Source organism: Lithobates pipiens, unplaced genomic scaffold (assembly GCF_037356315.1).
Source record: "Lithobates pipiens isolate NorthernLeopardFrog02 unplaced genomic scaffold, aLitPip1_a1.2 Scaffold_44, whole genome shotgun sequence".
NCBI classification, from domain to species: Eukaryota; Metazoa; Chordata; class Amphibia; order Anura; family Ranidae; genus Lithobates; species Lithobates pipiens.
This window is the reverse complement of record NW_027507870.1, coordinates 5,113,409-5,129,688: the sequence shown is the minus strand read 5'-3', so window position 1 is coordinate 5,129,688 and position 16,280 is coordinate 5,113,409. Positions and strand designations below refer to the sequence as shown.

Sequence of the window (16,280 nt, the reverse complement as noted above, 5' to 3'; positions counted from 1 at the left end):
TTGTTGCTACCTCCTCTTCCTGATCCAATACCAAGAGTGGCTGCGCATCAGAAATGTCCTCTTGATATGGATCGGAAAATAATTCCTGTGACTCAAGCGGAAGGTATGTGGTGGTGGTGGTGGTGGTGGTGTTGTTGGTGGTAGTGTCTTTGGGGGTGCACATAGCAGAGAGTGAAGAAGAGGGTGCAGATCGAGAGGATGAGGAGGGTGCAGAAGAGTAAGGCTGAGCGAGCCACTCAACCAAGTCTGGTGCGTCCTTTAAAGTAATTAAACGCACCTTCTGCAACTTCCCACTTTGGCTCAAGGCTGTTGCTCCTGCCCTACCCCCACCACCCCTGCGGAAGGGCCTGCCTCTTCCTCTGCCTGTCATTTTTTAAATGACCCTGTGACAAAACTCTCAGTCCCTATACTGATAAAGGACTGCTGCAGAATAGGGCAGCAGTCAGCAGTAGTGCACCTCAACCCTATATATTGTGGACCTATACCAGTCCTTATAGAATGGCAGACTGTACCTCACTGAACCCTATGTACTGTAGTACCCTATACCTTACCAGTCCTTATAAGGACCTTTGTGGAACAAGTAGGTTGTGTGTGACTGATTAGCAGACTGTACGTCAGTCCCTATACCGATGAAGGACTGCCGCAGTATAGGGCAGCGGTCAGCAGTAATGCACCTCAACCCTATGTATTGTGGACCTATACCAGTCCTTATAGAATAGCAGACTGTACCTCACTCAACCCTATGTACTGTAGCACCCTACACCAAGTTACCAGTCCTTATAAGGACCTTTGTGGAACAAGTAGGTTGTGTGTGACTGATTAGCAGACTGTACATCAGTCACTATGCTGATGAAGGACTACTGCTGCAGTATAGGGCAGCGGTCAGCAGTAGTGCACCTCAACCCTATGTATTGTGGACCGATACCAGTCCTTATAGAATAGCAGACTGTACCTCACTCAAGGTAGAAGGTAGAGTTCCCCTTTAAAAAATCTTTTCTACTCTGAATACTACAGCGCAAATAAACATAAACAAAAAAAAAAATGAAATCAATCCATCAATATAGTGCATATAAAAAAGTCTATAAGTGAAAAATAGAATAAGTGAATTTTCAAGAAGTGTCCGCTTGTGCAGTGTTTCTTCAATCAACAAAACAAGTGATGATGTGATCCCTTCCACCAAAGAGCAAGATGGACTCTCACCTCAAATAATGGACCCCTGATAAATCAGACAGGTCAAAAACGCATGTTCCCATCAAGGGTTAATCACAGCAATCAGCAAACGTAACGGGAAGTGCTCCAGAGATGAATCCTTTTCATGTCCCAAAAACCAGCATGATTCCACATAGAAGCATAAAAAACAAAATCTAGTGCTCTCCGTTTGTAACGAATTTATTAAAAAGGAAGCAGGAATAAAATAGTACACTCACATTTTTATGCACTGATCTCCAGTGCCGAGTAGAGGGCATAAAAACAAGTATAATCCAATATCCATGCACGGATCAGTGTAACAGCTTGAGGGTGATGTCACAGCTTAGGTCACGTGGTCCGTACGTGTTGCGTCCCAGAAAGTAGGCGTGACTTCATCAGCGGCGACGGCATGACGTCGGACAACCGCTTTTAAGCTAGCACACTGATACATGGCCAATAAGAAAAAAGAGTTTGCGCAAGTCAGCTACCCGGGACAGACACATCAAGCGTGACCCCGGAAACCAAATTTACGCACAATAAATTTCAAGAGATAGAGGAAATATATACTAACAAGAAAAACTTTATGTTAGAAAAAACACCAGAGGAGCACACATAGATCGTGATATTCAGTAGTGATAAATACACACTACACTTCCAGCACCCTAGACAGACCAAGTTACCAGTCCTGATAAAGAGCTTTGTGGAACAAGTGAGTTGTGAATGATTAGCAGACTGCAGCAGAAGGGCAGCAGTCAAGTATAATATTCTTTCTATATTTGGAAGAAAGAATATTATACGTGTACAAGCCTATTACCGTACCACTGATACCAGTCCTGAAAAGAACCTTTGTGGAACTAATAGTAACAGCTACTGATTAAACTGACCCTCACTGCCTCACACACTGCTTCCTGCCTGTCCCTATATAAACTGGCAAAACAGAGGAGACTGGAACAATAACTAGTTACTGGAATAGCACTTTTGTGGACCTGATAGTAACAGCTAATGATGATGACTAATCTGGCTGCCCCTACAGCAGACACCGTCCTGTCCCTTTCTCAGGCTGCTGCAACAATCAGTAGCACAGCAAACCTATATACACCTAACACCTATACCAGTCCTGAAAAGAACTTTTGTGTACCAAATAGCTAGCGATTTATCTGTCCCTACTCCACACAGCAACCTTTCCCTATAGTGACAGAAGAAAGAATGTAAAATGGCCACCGGATCGGGTGTATTTATAGGTTAGGGGGAATGTCCAAGTGTCCATGTGCTGTAATGTCTCAATTGGCTGTCCTGTACCCCATGATGGATGTGTCATCACAGGTCAAAGTTATTTTACACAGTAAAAACACGGAAGTCCGCCGGGCGGGCGGACCGCGAACAGCCGAAATTCGCAGCAAAACGACCGCCGGGCGAACTGTTCAGCCATCCCTATTTATTTCCCCTTTTTCATTATATAGAGATGTTGGAAAAGTTTAAAAAAAAATATTGAAATAAAAAATATTTGGTTCTATGTTTTATTCGGAGGGATTTGGAGGTCCCCTTTCTTCAGTATTTTATGGTTGTTCCTTCATTCTTTTCATCAGTTGATACACTCCTCGCTTCAAGAAAACAAAAGTTATTTTGAGTCAATGTATCTTTTTCACATATTAATGGAGAAAAAAAATTTCTTGATATACTGTGTATACAGAGCCCTTCAAAAGTATTCACGCCCCCTTGGCCAGGGCTGGATTAACGTAGGGGCTATTGGAGCTGCAGCTCCAGGCCCCTACCTTAATATAGGCCCAGCCACCCAAAAAAGGACAGACTGCCCATGGAAAGCAATGGGTCCACGGGAAGAGATCTCCACCAACGGGCCCTGCATTCCACATGCACCGCCTGGGCAGGGTGGTGCGATTGATAATGGGCACTGCATGAGCAGTCTTAACAGAAGCCTGGGGCACGTCAATGCTGGGCTCTTACAGAAGTCTGGGGCTTCCATAGCATTAGGTCTGCGCGGCTTCACTCTTTCAGCCCGGAGTGCATGCCGATGCACGGCCCTTAGCCCTTGTACACACGGTCGAAGATTCCGATGGAATGTGTCCGATCGGACCATTTTGTCGGATATTCCAACTGTGTGTGGTCTCCATCGGACTGTTTCCGTCGGAGTATCCGACGGACCAAGTTTTCCAACTTGCCCCTAAAATTTTCCAACAAAATGCTCCGATAGGACATACTCCGATCATGTGTAGAGAATTACGATCGGACAAAGTGCCACGCATGCTCAGATCAAATTCCTACATCAAAGCTATTGGCTACTAGCCTGAACGTAGTCCCGTCGTAACAAAATAACGTCATCACGATCTGAACGATCGGATTTTCCGACAACTTTGTCCGACCGTGTGTATGCAACAGTTTGGGACAAAATCCGTTGGACAAAATCCGTCGGACCAAATCCGACGGATTTGGTTGTCGGAATGTCCGACCGTGTGTACAAGGGCTAACAGAAACTTGGCAAATCAAATGCCAGGCTTCCCTAGTGTTATGCCTGTGTGGCTGTGTCCTTTTGAGTTTAGGTACATGCCAGCACAGTCTCTTGAAAAACAGAAGGGTGCCCAGTAAAAGGTCCACCAAAACCCTCAGCACCAAGCACACAATGCTCTTAATCTGGCCCTGCCCTTGGCTTTTTACCTATTTTGTTACATTACAGCCTTTAGTTAAATGTTTATTTTTTTTAATCTGAATTATATGTGATGGATCAGAACGCAATAGTCTAAGTTGGAGAAGTAAAATTAGAAAAATATATACAGTATCTCACAAAAGTGAGATTAAAAAAAACCCCCTCACATTTCTGTAAATCTTTTCTTCTATCTTTTCATGTGACAACACTGAAGAAATGACACTTGTCTACAATGTAAAGTAGTGAGTGTACAGCTTGTATAACGGTGTAAATTTCCTGTCCCCTCAAAATAACTCAACACACAGCCATTAATGTCTAAACCGCTGGCAACAAAAGTCAGTACACCCCTAAGTGAAAATCTCCAAATTGGGCCCGAGGTGTCAATATTTTGTGTGGCCGCCATTATTTTCCAGCACTGCCTTAACCCTCTTGGGCATGGAGGTCACCAGAGCTTCACAGATCACCACTGGAGTCCTCTTCCCCTCCTCCATGACGACATCACAGAGCTGGTGGATGTTGGAGACCTTGCGCTCCTCCACCTTACATCTGAGGATGCCCCACAGATGATCAATAGGGTTTAGGTCTGGAGACATGCTTGGCCAGTCCATCACCTTTACCCTCAGCTTCTTTAGCAAGGCAGTGGACGTCTTGGAGATGTGTTTGGGGTGGTTATCATGTTGGAATACTGCCCTGTGGCCCAGTCTCTGAAGGGAGGGGATCATGCTCTGCTTCAGTATGTCACAGTACATGTTGACATTCATGGTTCCCTCAATGATCTGTAGCCCCCCAGTGCCGGCAGCACTCATGCAGCCCCAGACCATGACACTCCCACCACCATGCCTGACTGTAGACAAGACACACTTGTCTTTGTCCTCCTCACCTGGTTGCCCCCACACACGCTTGTCACCATCTGACACCAAATAAGTTTATCTTGGTCTCACCAGACCACAGGACATGGTTCCAGTAATCCATCTCCTTAGTCTGCTTGTCTTCAGAAAACTGTTTGCGGCTTTCTTGTGCATCATCTTTAAAAGAGGATTCCTTTTGGGATGACAGCCATGCAGACCAATTTGATGCAGTGTGTGTCGTATGGTCTTAGCACTGACAGGCTGACCCCCCCACCCCTTCAACCTCTGCAGCAATGCTGGCAGCACTCATACGTCTAATTCCCAAAGACAACCTCTGGATATGACGCTGAGCACATGACTTCAATTCTTTGGTGGACCATGGCGAGGCCTGTTCTGAGTGGGACCTGTCCTGTTATATCGCTGTATGGTCTTGGCCCCTGTGCTGCAGCTCAGTTTCAGGGTCTTGACAATCTTCTTATAGCCTAGGCCATCTTTATGTAGAGCTACGATAATTTTTTTCAGATCCTCAGAGAGTTCTTTGCCATGAGGTGCCATGTTGTACTTCCAGTGACCCGTATGAGAGAGTGAGAGCGATAACACCAAATTTAACACACCTGCTCCCCATTCACACCTGGGACCTTGTAACAATAACGAGTCACATGACAATGGGGAGAGAAAATGGCTAATTAGGCCCAATTTGGACATTTTCACTTAGGGGTGTACTCACTTTTGTTGCCAGCGGTTTATACATTAATGGCTGTGTTGAGTTATTTTGAGGAGACAACAAATTTACACTGTAAAGGCCCGTGCACACGATTGGACTTTTTGACAACACATGCAAATTAGCGGTTTTAAGGCAACATCCGACCGTGTGTACGCTCCCTTGGACAAACTTTTTTGGTTTTCATCTGACTTTTGTTGGCTGTGTGAACGGACAAACTTTTTGACAACATAAGTCCGATGGAGCAAAGTCCGATCGTGTGTACAGGAAACCTTCGAACTTTTATACAAAGTACAAACACGCATGCTCAGAACCAACGCAAGATCAGACAACAATACAGAAGGTGACTAAAGGGTGGCACCGGAGTAATTGAACGTCCTCTTTTGAAATGTCGTCAGTACTTTGAAACGTCACTGCGTTCGTGTTTGTTGCCTAAAAAGTCAGATCGTGTGTATGCAATACAAACTTACGGCCAACGCCCTTTGTACAAAAGTCCACGGGAAAGTTTGTACAAAGTCTGATCGTGTGTGTATGAGGCTTTATACAAGCTGTACACTCACTACTTTATATTGTAGCAAAGTGTAATTTCTTCAGTGTTGTCACATGAAAAGATAGAATAAAATATTTACAAAAATGTGATGGGGTGTACTTACTTTTGTGAGATACTGTACATAAATCTATATTTCAGAAATAAAAAGCTGATAATTATCATGTGCGTATGTATTCACCCCCTTTGTTAAAAAGCTCTGGTGCCACCAATTACCTTCAGAAATCACATAATCAGTGAAATGACGTCCACCTGTGTGCAATCTAAGTGTCACGTGACCTGTCACTACATAGATACACCTTTTTTGAAAGGCCCCAGAGGCGGCAACACCTAAGCAAGAGGCACCACGAACCAAACACTGCCATGAAGACCAAGGAACTCTCCAAACAAGTAAGGGACAATGTTGTTGAGAAGTACAAGTCAGGTTTAGGTTATAAAAAAAAACCCCAAATCCTTGATGATCCCTAGGAGCCCCATCAAATCTATCATAACCAAATGGAAAGAACATGGCTCAACAGCAAACCTGCCGAGAGATGGCCGCACACCAAAACTCCCGGACCAGGCAAGGAGGGCATTAATCAGAGAGGAGCACAGAGACCTAAGGTAACCCTGGAGGAGCTGCAGAGTTCCACAGCAGAGACTGGAGTATCTCTACATAGGACGACAATAAGCCGTACACTCCATAGAGTTGGGCTTTATGGCAGAAGAAAGTGGCCAGAAGAAAGACATTACTTTCAACAAAAAACAAAATGGCGCGTTTTGAGTTTTTTCGAAAAGGCATGTGGGAGACTCCCAAAATGTATGGAGGAAGGTGCTCTGGTGCAGGGCCGGTGCTACCACTAGGCTGGTTATCCTACTGTCCACAGAGCAGAGCTTGCATCTATAATCCACCAGGCAGCTGCTCTGAGCCTCTGACATGTGTCCAGCAGCGCCACCCCCCCCAACTCCACCCACATGCGTGGGTCTCCGCTCTGACACTGACATGTGTCCACACAGCACCACAACCAGCCCCCACCCCCTGGCCGCTCTCCACTCTCTCTCAGAGCGGGAAGTGTTCTAACGTGTCCAGGTCCAGCAGCCCCCACACCCCCCCAGAAAAGAACACTCTTCTGGCCGCAAGGTAAATTATCATGGGATACAGGCAGCGTGGTGCCTAGCGGCGGCTCTCCGGGCTTGGAGACAGTATTGATGGGCACAGCATGGTGAGACATGGTGAGGTGTATTTAATGATTTGTGATGGGTCATTAAAAATGTGGGGTGTACATGGGCAGGGCAAATGGGGTGGAGCCAAGAGGGGGGGTGGCAAAATGAGGTTTCGCCTAGGGTGTCAAAAATGCTTGCACCAACCCTGCTCTGGTCTGATCAGACTAAAATTTTACTTTTTGGCCATCAAAGAAATCGCTATGTCTGGCGCAAACCCAACACATCACATCACCCAAAGTACACCATCCCCACTGTGAAACATGGTGGTGGCAGCATCATGCTGTGGGGATGTTTTTCAGCAGTCGTGACTGGGAAACTGGTCAGAGTTGAGGGAAAGATGGATGGTGCTAAACACAGGGATATTCTTGAGCAAAACGTGAAGCACTCTGTGTGTGATTTGAGGCTAGGACGGAGGTTCACCTTCCAGCAGGACAATGACCCCAAACACACTGCTAAAACAACACTTGAGTGGTTTAAGGGGAAACATGGAAATGTGTTGGAATGGCCTAGTCAAAGCCCAGACCTCAACTCAACAGAAAATCTGATGTCAGTCTTAAAGTGGTTGTAAACCCTTACAGACCACTTTGACCTACAGGTAGGAATAGATTAAGGCTTACCTGTAAGTCCAAGAAATATCTCCTAAACCTACACAGTTTAGGATATATTTGCAAAAAGACAGGCACTGCTGTCTACGAAGCTTGCACCATAGACAGCGGCGCGCAGGCGCACTGAGCATGCCGCTGCTAACAGCAATATGCCGTTAGTGGTAGCTCCCATGCGCATGCACGGGAGTGACGTCATCGGGCTCCGGCCAATCACAGCACCAGAGCCACGATACCCGGAAAGAAGATGGATGCTCCATGGAAGAGGGGACAGCTGTGACATCGCTGGCTCCTGTGTCAGGTAAGTGACACATAATGGGCTACTATGCGATCCATAGTAGCCCATTATTAAGTTGTGGACGTGTTCTGTAAATTAAATGACGCAAATCCTCAAGCAATCCATGTTAATTCCAGGTTGTGAGGCAACAAAGCATGAAAAATGCCAAGGGGGTGAATACTTTTGCAAGGCAATGTAGAACGCGAGACGTGCGTACGAATGTTTCGTAGGTTCCACTGCGGGAACCGAACACATGGTATGGGTGACACCGCGAGTGGCCACGAATTTTGACATGACAAAACACGGTAACGAATCCTACCAGTGACCAAGGGACTGGGTTCACATTGGACCGGAGCGGGCGTGCAACACATCCGAAGATTGTGGTGCGGTGTCTTGCATGACGCACAGAAAATAACTTTGGTTTGGTAAATAAATGAGAGAAGAACCGTGTACAAACGATTGTAAGTTCCGCTGCGGGAACTAAAACACGTGGCATGGGGGACACAAGGAATGGCAATGGTAGAAAGTATGAAATGTATCTGATACGAATCGGATGTAAGGAGAAATGACTCTGATACGAATCGGATGTAAGGAGAAATGACTCTGATACGAATCGGATGTAAGGAGAAATGACTCTGATACGAATCGGATGTAAGGAGAAATGACTCTGATACGAATCGGATGTAAGGAGAAATGACTCTGATACGAATCGGTCGTAAAATGTATGAAATAAATCCGATGTGAACCGGTAGTAAGGAGTATGGAATGAATCTGATAGGAATTGTTTGTAGAGTGTATGCCACCCCTTGCTCTGAAACCAAACACCTACCAACCACCCAACCCCCCAGGCTAATCAAGTGAAAACAAGGCGCCAAGTGGATCTATAATCTAATATACAATACATGCTCATCTCCAAATGGATGAGACGGCAACCCCATGGACAGTAAATCTTATAACCAGTGAAGCCTATGGCAAGTGATATCGGACAACGACTGACAGCGGTTTGGAGGCTTGGATCTACAAATAAATCGTGTTTGGCAGAAGAAACTTACGAATTTACTACGCCTGTGCCAAATGATGTCGGAACATGACCGACAACAACTCGGAGGCAGGTTTTTTCAGAAAGGGATGCAGGATAGGAAGCATAACGAATCGCAAGATTGCACATGATACGAAAATGTTGGAATACTACCAGCGACAGTGAGTGGGAACCGCCGATGAAGACCATGAACGGAGAAGACGCAATGCACTTGCAATCGAATGCACAGACTCACGAACATGAGGTGAGCTGGGAAGAGTCGGCCCAATGACGTGTAGTATCGCGCACTGAACCCACAAAGAGCATGGGCCAATGGGCTGCTTAAATACCCTCCGGGCTCCTCCCATAAATTCAGGCCACCATACTGGCCTTCTTATATGTACAGACAATGGCTATATGTGGTCTGATCAGTAGAACATTGGGGGTCGATTTACTAAAACTGGAGAGTGCAGAATCTGGTGCAGCTCCGCATAGAAACCAATCACTTTCCAGGTTTTATTGGCAACGCTTATTTGAACAAGCTGAAGATAGAAGCTGATTGGTTACTATGAACAGCTGCACCAGATTCTGAGTTCTCCAGTTTTACTTAACCTACCCAAGTCTGTCTATGGTCACATATACCGAAAAGGTTGCCTACCCCTGCCCTAAGATAACAATACCGGCAGGATAACCCTACAGGTCCAGATCAATCTTTCCATATTCCTCAACTGTACAAAATATTTGTGTAAGAGTTGCAAATTACCATAACAGACATTCTATAGAAATAATAGACATGTGCAGAGTAAAATATTTCGTTTCGGAATTTAGTTTTCGTCCGAAAACTTAATTTATTTAGTTACTCCCGAAATTCGTTTTTATTTATTTCGTTTTTCGTTCAAAAATTGCATTCGTCCGAAAATCCACATGAATTACGGTGGAATCTGTCTTTGAAAGCTTATGGTGTCTGTCGAATGTATAAAGAAGATTCGACGGAGCTAGTATATAGCATACTTTAGAACCCTATTAAAGTCTATGGGACTCCAACGTTCAAAATCTAAAGTGCTAATTTTAAAGGCTAATTTGCAAGTTACTGTCCTAAAAAGTGTTTGGGGACCCGGGTCCTGCCCCAGGGGACATGGATCAATGCAAAAAAAAGTTTTAAAAACGGCCGTTTTTTCGGGAGCAGTGATTTTAATAATGATTAAAGTGAAACAATAAAAGTGTAATATTCCTTTAAATTTCGTAGGGGGGGTGTCTATAGTATGCCTGTGAAGGGGCGCATGTTTCTGCTGCTTAGAACTGTCCCTGCACAAAGTGTCATTTGTGCAGGAAAAAAAGTCTTTTAAAATCACTTGCGGCTATTGTCGGGTCCCGTAATACAGAGAACACTCATTGAAAGTCATTGATAAAAAAATAAATAAATAAATAAATAAAAAAGCGTGGGGGTCCCCCAAATTCAATTACCAGGCCCTTCAGGTCTGGTATGGATATTAAGGGGAACCCTGCCTCAAATTTAAGAAAAAATTTGACGTGGGGTTCCCCCTAAATATCCATAACCAGACCCTTCAGGTCTGGTATGGATATTAAGGGGAACCCCGCGTCAAATTTAAAAAAAAATTGACGTGGGGTTCCCCCTAAAAATCCATACCAGACCCTTTATCCGAGCACGCAACCTGGCAGGCCGCAGGAAAAGAGGGGGGGACGATAGAGCGGCCCCCCCTCCCTCCTGAACCGTACCAGGCCACATGCCCTCAACATTGGGAGGATGCTTTGGGGGTCTGTGACCCCTCAAAGCACCTTGTCCCCATGTTGATGAGGACAAGGGCCTCATCCCCACAACCCTGGCCGGTGGTTGTGGAGGTCTGCGGGCGGGGGGCTTATCAGAATCTGGAAGCCCCCTTTAACAAGGGGACCCCCAGATCCCGGCCCCCCCCCCTGTTTGAAATGGTAAGGGGGTACAAAAGTACCCCTACCATTTCACAAAGAAAGTGTAAAAAATGGTTAAATAAAACAAACACACTTTTAAAAAATTCCTTTATTAAAAATAAAAAAATAAAAAAAAGATTCCAGCGGCGGTAATCCACTCTTGCTATCCAGCGACGGACGATCATCTCTCCAGCGATGTCTCATCTCATCCAGCGCAGCGAATCCTCCGTCCTTCTTCTGTCTCCGTGGAAGAGACACTGCAAGGATTCCGGCGGCTGACGTTTCTTATATACGGAGGGCGGGGCCACCCGTCACCTGACCCCGCCCCCTCTGACGCAAGGGGAAACCCGGGGTTCCCCGTGACGTATGGGTGACCCCGCCCCCCTCTGATGTAACGGAAACCTGCCTGTGTTACATCAGAGGGGTGCGGGGTCACCCATACGTCACAGGGAACCCCGGGTTTCCCCTTGTGTCAGAGGGGGGCGGGGTCAGGTGACGGGTGGCCCCGCCCTCCGTATATAAGAAACGTCAGCCGCCGGAATCCTTGCAGTGTCTCCTCCACGGAGACAGAAGAAGGACGGAGGATTCGCTGCGCTGGATGAGATGAGACATCGCTGGAGAGATGACCGTCCGTCGCTGGATAGCAAGAGTGGATTACCGACGCTGGAATCTTTTTTTTATTTTTTTATTTTTAATAAAGGAATTTTTCAAAAGTGTGTTTGTTTTATTTAACCATTTTTTACACTTTCTTTGTGAAATGGTAGGGGTACTTTTGTACCCCCTTACCATTTCAAACAGGGGGGGGGCCGGGATCTGGGGGTCCCCTTGTTAAAGGGGGCTTCCAGATTCTGATAAGCCCCCCGCCCGCAGACCTCCACAACCACCGGCCAGGGTTGTGGGGATGAGGCCCTTGTCCTCATCAACATGGGGACAAGGTGCTTTGAGGGGTCACAGACCCCCAAAGCATCCTCCCAATGTTGAGGGCATGTGGCCTGGTACGGTTCAGGAGGGAGGGGGGGCCGCTCTCTCGTCCCCCCCTCTTTTCCTGCGGCCTGCCAGGTTGCGTGCTCGGATAAAGGGTCTGGTATGGATTTTTAGGGGGAACCCCACGTCAATTTTTTTTTAAATTTGACGCGGGGTTCCCCTTAATATTCATACCAGACCTGAAGGGCCTGGTAATTGAATTTGGGGGACCCCCACGCTTTTTTTTTAATTTATTTTTTTTTTTTTTTTTATCAATGACTTTCAATGAGTGTTCTCTGTATTACGGAGCCGACAATTCATAATAGCTGCGAGTGATTTTAAAGGACTTTTTTTCCTGCATAAATGACACTTTGTGCAGGGACAATTCTAAGCACGGGAAACATGCGCCCCTTCACAGGCATACTATAGACAACCCCCCCCTACGAAATTTAAAGGAATATTACACTTTTATTGTTTCACTTTAATCATTATTAAAATCACTGCTCCTGAAAAAACGGCCGTTTTTAAAACTTTTTTTTGTATTGATACATGTCCTCTGGGGCAGGACCTGGGTCCCCAAACACTTTTTAGGACAGTAACTTGCAGAATCTTTTCTCTCTGTCAAATCTTTTTTCTCTGTCGAATATTTTCTCTATATAATCTTGGACTAATAGAGGTAAGGTTAGGCACATTCGACCACAGGTTCTATAGACACAGATTGTTGTCAGAGTCATGTCGAATCTCCTATTCTATATCGAACTGTTGTAACAATGAAAATGAAAATAAAGCATTTATTTATGTCGGATCTTTCGTTTTTCGGATTTTGTGCTTTCGTTATCGTTTGTCAAAACGAAAATAGCTGAAATTCGGACGAAAACGAATGCACATGTCTAAGAAATAATAATAAGAAGTTCACCTGGGTTCAGCACTGAGGCTTATGTATACATTTCCCAGCAGTCATGGAGTAAACGTACACCCACCTCCATAGATTTCAGGTTCCCGTCATTTGACCATTGCACAGTTTTTCTATGGAACTGTAAAATGATAAAAAAGTGAATGACTGATTGCAAAATATTTGTGTAAGAGTTGTGAGTTGTTTCACAACTCTTACAAGTTTTTTTCACAAGTGCACCTGGGTTCACCACCAAGTTTTTTGTATAAATTCCCCAACCTCCAGCAGCCAAGGATTAAACTTACACCGACCTCCAGAGAATTCAGTTCCCATCATCTGATCTTCAACATAGAACTGGAAGATGAACACTATTGAGCTGTTTGAGTTCCCGGATTTCAAGGGATCCTCTGTGTCTATAACGGAAGACATTGCTGACCTGAAATCTGTTGGATTCCTGAAGAAAGCCGAATCTCTCAAAATCACCGGAGAACCATGGTTTGTCTTCAGTGGAGCCGATTATAGAGGGAAGTTCAGATGCTTCAAAGAAGGCAACTACAACTCAATCCCAGAATATGAGAAGATCATCAGCTCTGTGAGACGTGTGAAGGGTGGTCTGTATAACCACAAGATTACTCTGTATGAGCACATCCACTATGGGGGAGAATCTATCAACCTGGAAAGACCTACAGATTCCCTTAAATCCTATAGATTTGACAACATGGTTTCATCACATAAATCTGTAAGTGGGGCCTGGATCCTGTATGCTGGAGAGTTTTATACAGGTGATCAGATGGTCGCTCTGACAGGAGACGAAATTCCAGATTACCGTACACTTGGGTGGAATGATAAAGTGAGCTCCCTAAAGCCTGTGCTGCCTTATGAAGTTTATACAATGTGGTGAAGATGTGGTGAGCTGCCCTTCTCCAACTCCCTACCATGACATCCCAAGTCAGTGCTGTTCTCTGCATCTCCCTCTATTCTGCTGATTTCTGCTTATATACAAGGCCTGCCTGTTACAGAGAACCCAGATTCCCATATCACCAATTCTGATCTGATAAAGACCTCCAGAGAACACATATTCTGATCTAAGAACACCACCCATAACATCAATTCTGATCCAATGAAGACCTGCAGAAAACATAGACTCTGATCTGATGAAGACCACCACCCGTAACACCAATTCTGATCCAATGAAGACCTGCAGAAAACATAGACTCTGATCTGATGAAGACCACCACCCGTAACACCAATCCTGATCAAATGAAGACCTGCAGAAAACATAGACTCTGATCTGATGAAGACCACCACCCGTAACACCAATTCTGATCCAATGAAGACCTGCAGAAAACATAGACTCTGATCTGATGAAGACCACCACCCGTAACACCAATTCTGATCCAATGAAGACCTGCAGAAAACATAGACTCTGATCTGATGAAGACCACCACCCGTAACACCAATTCTGATCAAATGAAGACCACCACCCTTAATACCAATTCTGATCCGATGAAGACCACCTCCCGTAACACCCATTTTGACCTGATGTAGACCTCCAGAGAACTCCAACTCTGATCTTATGAAGACCACCAATCATAACACCAATTCTGATCCAAAGAAGAGCACCACCCATAAAACCAATCCTGATCTGTTGAAAGCCACCACCCATAACACCAATTCTGATCCGATAAAGACCACCACCCGTAACACCAATTCTGATTTGACAAAGACCGCTAGAAAACACATATTCTGATCTAAGAACACCATCCATAACATCAATTCTGATCCAATGAAGACCTGCAGAAAACATAGACTCTGATCTGATGAAGACCACCACCCATAACACCAATCCTGATCAAATGAAGACCACCACCCTTAATACCAATTCTGATCCGATGAAGACCACCTCCCGTAACACCCATTTTGACCTGATGTAGACCTCCAGAGAACTCCAAGTTCGATCTGATGAAGACCACCACACATAACACCAATTCTGGTCTAATGAGGACCTCCAGAGACTAAAATTTTGTCCTCTACAGGTTGGGAGAACTCAAATCATTTGCATCCAAGTTCTAAGACATATGTTTTAAAGGTGAACTCCAGGTATGGATTTTATTACATAGTAACATTGGTCCAGCTTGGACAAGTATGCATGTGTCATACATATGAGATCCCTGTGAAAGTGGGGAATCACTATAACAGTTACTATTAGTGATCGCTGCTGTCTTCTACGTCCTGTGCCAAGCGACTGCCCTCCTGCATAGCACACACCGGGAGTCACTTGCTCGGCACAGTCACCATTCACAGAACGCCAACCTTTTTTCTCAATGAATACAAGGTGATCTCCAAGGAGGGGTGGGGTGATGACATCACAATTCCCACCTTATCCAATCAGAGAACACTTTGCAATCATTGAGAAACAACAGGTAGGTACACAGCTATGGCATTTGCATACTTACTTTGGTCTGAGCTCCATACCTGGAGTTTGTTATTTTTAGGTTTTGGGACAGTTTACATTTTGTAAGTCAATATGGCAAGAAATGTCTTACCTCTTCCAATGTCTATAAATGAAGAGAATTTTCTGTTTCTCTATAAATGCCGAGGAAAAGACCTGATTGGAACAATTATCAGTTGAACTGTCTAAAGTTATCCTTTCTTCATACCTTCTGAGTCTGCAAAATACCAACCGGATCAAATTAGAACCAAATCCTGGATAAAATATGGACTGAGGGGAGATTCTTCTATTTCATGGTTAAATACTTGGGGGGGGGGGGCAATTTTTAAAACATTTGCAAATGTCAGAAGCATTGTAAGTGTACGAGATGTTCAGTATTTTTTCGAACAGATAAATACCTCTATCGTCAGCCCCATATAGTGGCCACCATGCAGTATACAGTGCTTTTCTGAAATACCTCCATGGGGAAAATAATCAGCATTTTGGCCACTAGATGGAGCTGATGATACAGACATTCATCTCTTGTAAAAAATACGGGACATTTTGTTCAACTTGACCAATACTTCTGATATTCGTGCAACAAATGTTTTAGAAATAGACACCAGAGCCAGGTTGGAAAAAAACCTCCTGCGGTTTATTTTAACCCCTTGCCGCCGAGCGTATGCAGATGTGCGTACTCGGTTTCGGGGGTTATACCGGGATGATGCCCGCACCTGCAGGCATCATCCCGGTACCGTTTTTTAGAGCCGGCGAACGGCTTTCCAGCTATAACAACTGATGTGGCTAAAAGCCGCTCTGCTGTTATGCCGGAGGAGCGGGAGGGGGTGCCTCCGCCTCCCGCCGCTCTTACCGGGACCGCCGATCAACAAATCGCCGCTTCTGGCTGCTAGGGACAGATTGGAAGGAAGCCGTTAGCTGCTTCATTCCAGTCTCCTGATCGTAAACACGGAAGCGACATCATGATCTCACTTCCCATTTACTCGG

The 16,280-nt window shown here is 45.1% G+C and overlaps 1 protein-coding gene across 1 annotated transcript; it reads left to right on the top strand.

Annotated features, from left to right (window-relative positions):
* Positions 1-13,205: 13,205 nt before the first annotated feature.
* LOC143956843 (epidermal differentiation-specific protein-like) lies at positions 13,206-13,745 on the top strand. The gene has a single exon (XM_077467016.1). It carries the CDS (start codon positions 13,206-13,208, stop codon positions 13,743-13,745), a length of 540 nt encoding a protein of 179 aa, XP_077323142.1.
* The last annotated feature ends 2,535 nt before the right edge of the window (positions 13,746-16,280 follow it).

Bases quoted from the DNA above. Each gene is read 5' to 3' on its own strand.
- LOC143956843 (XM_077467016.1), top strand. From the start codon at position 13,206: ATGAACACTATTGAGCTGTTTGAGTTCCCGGATTTCAAGGGATCCTCT.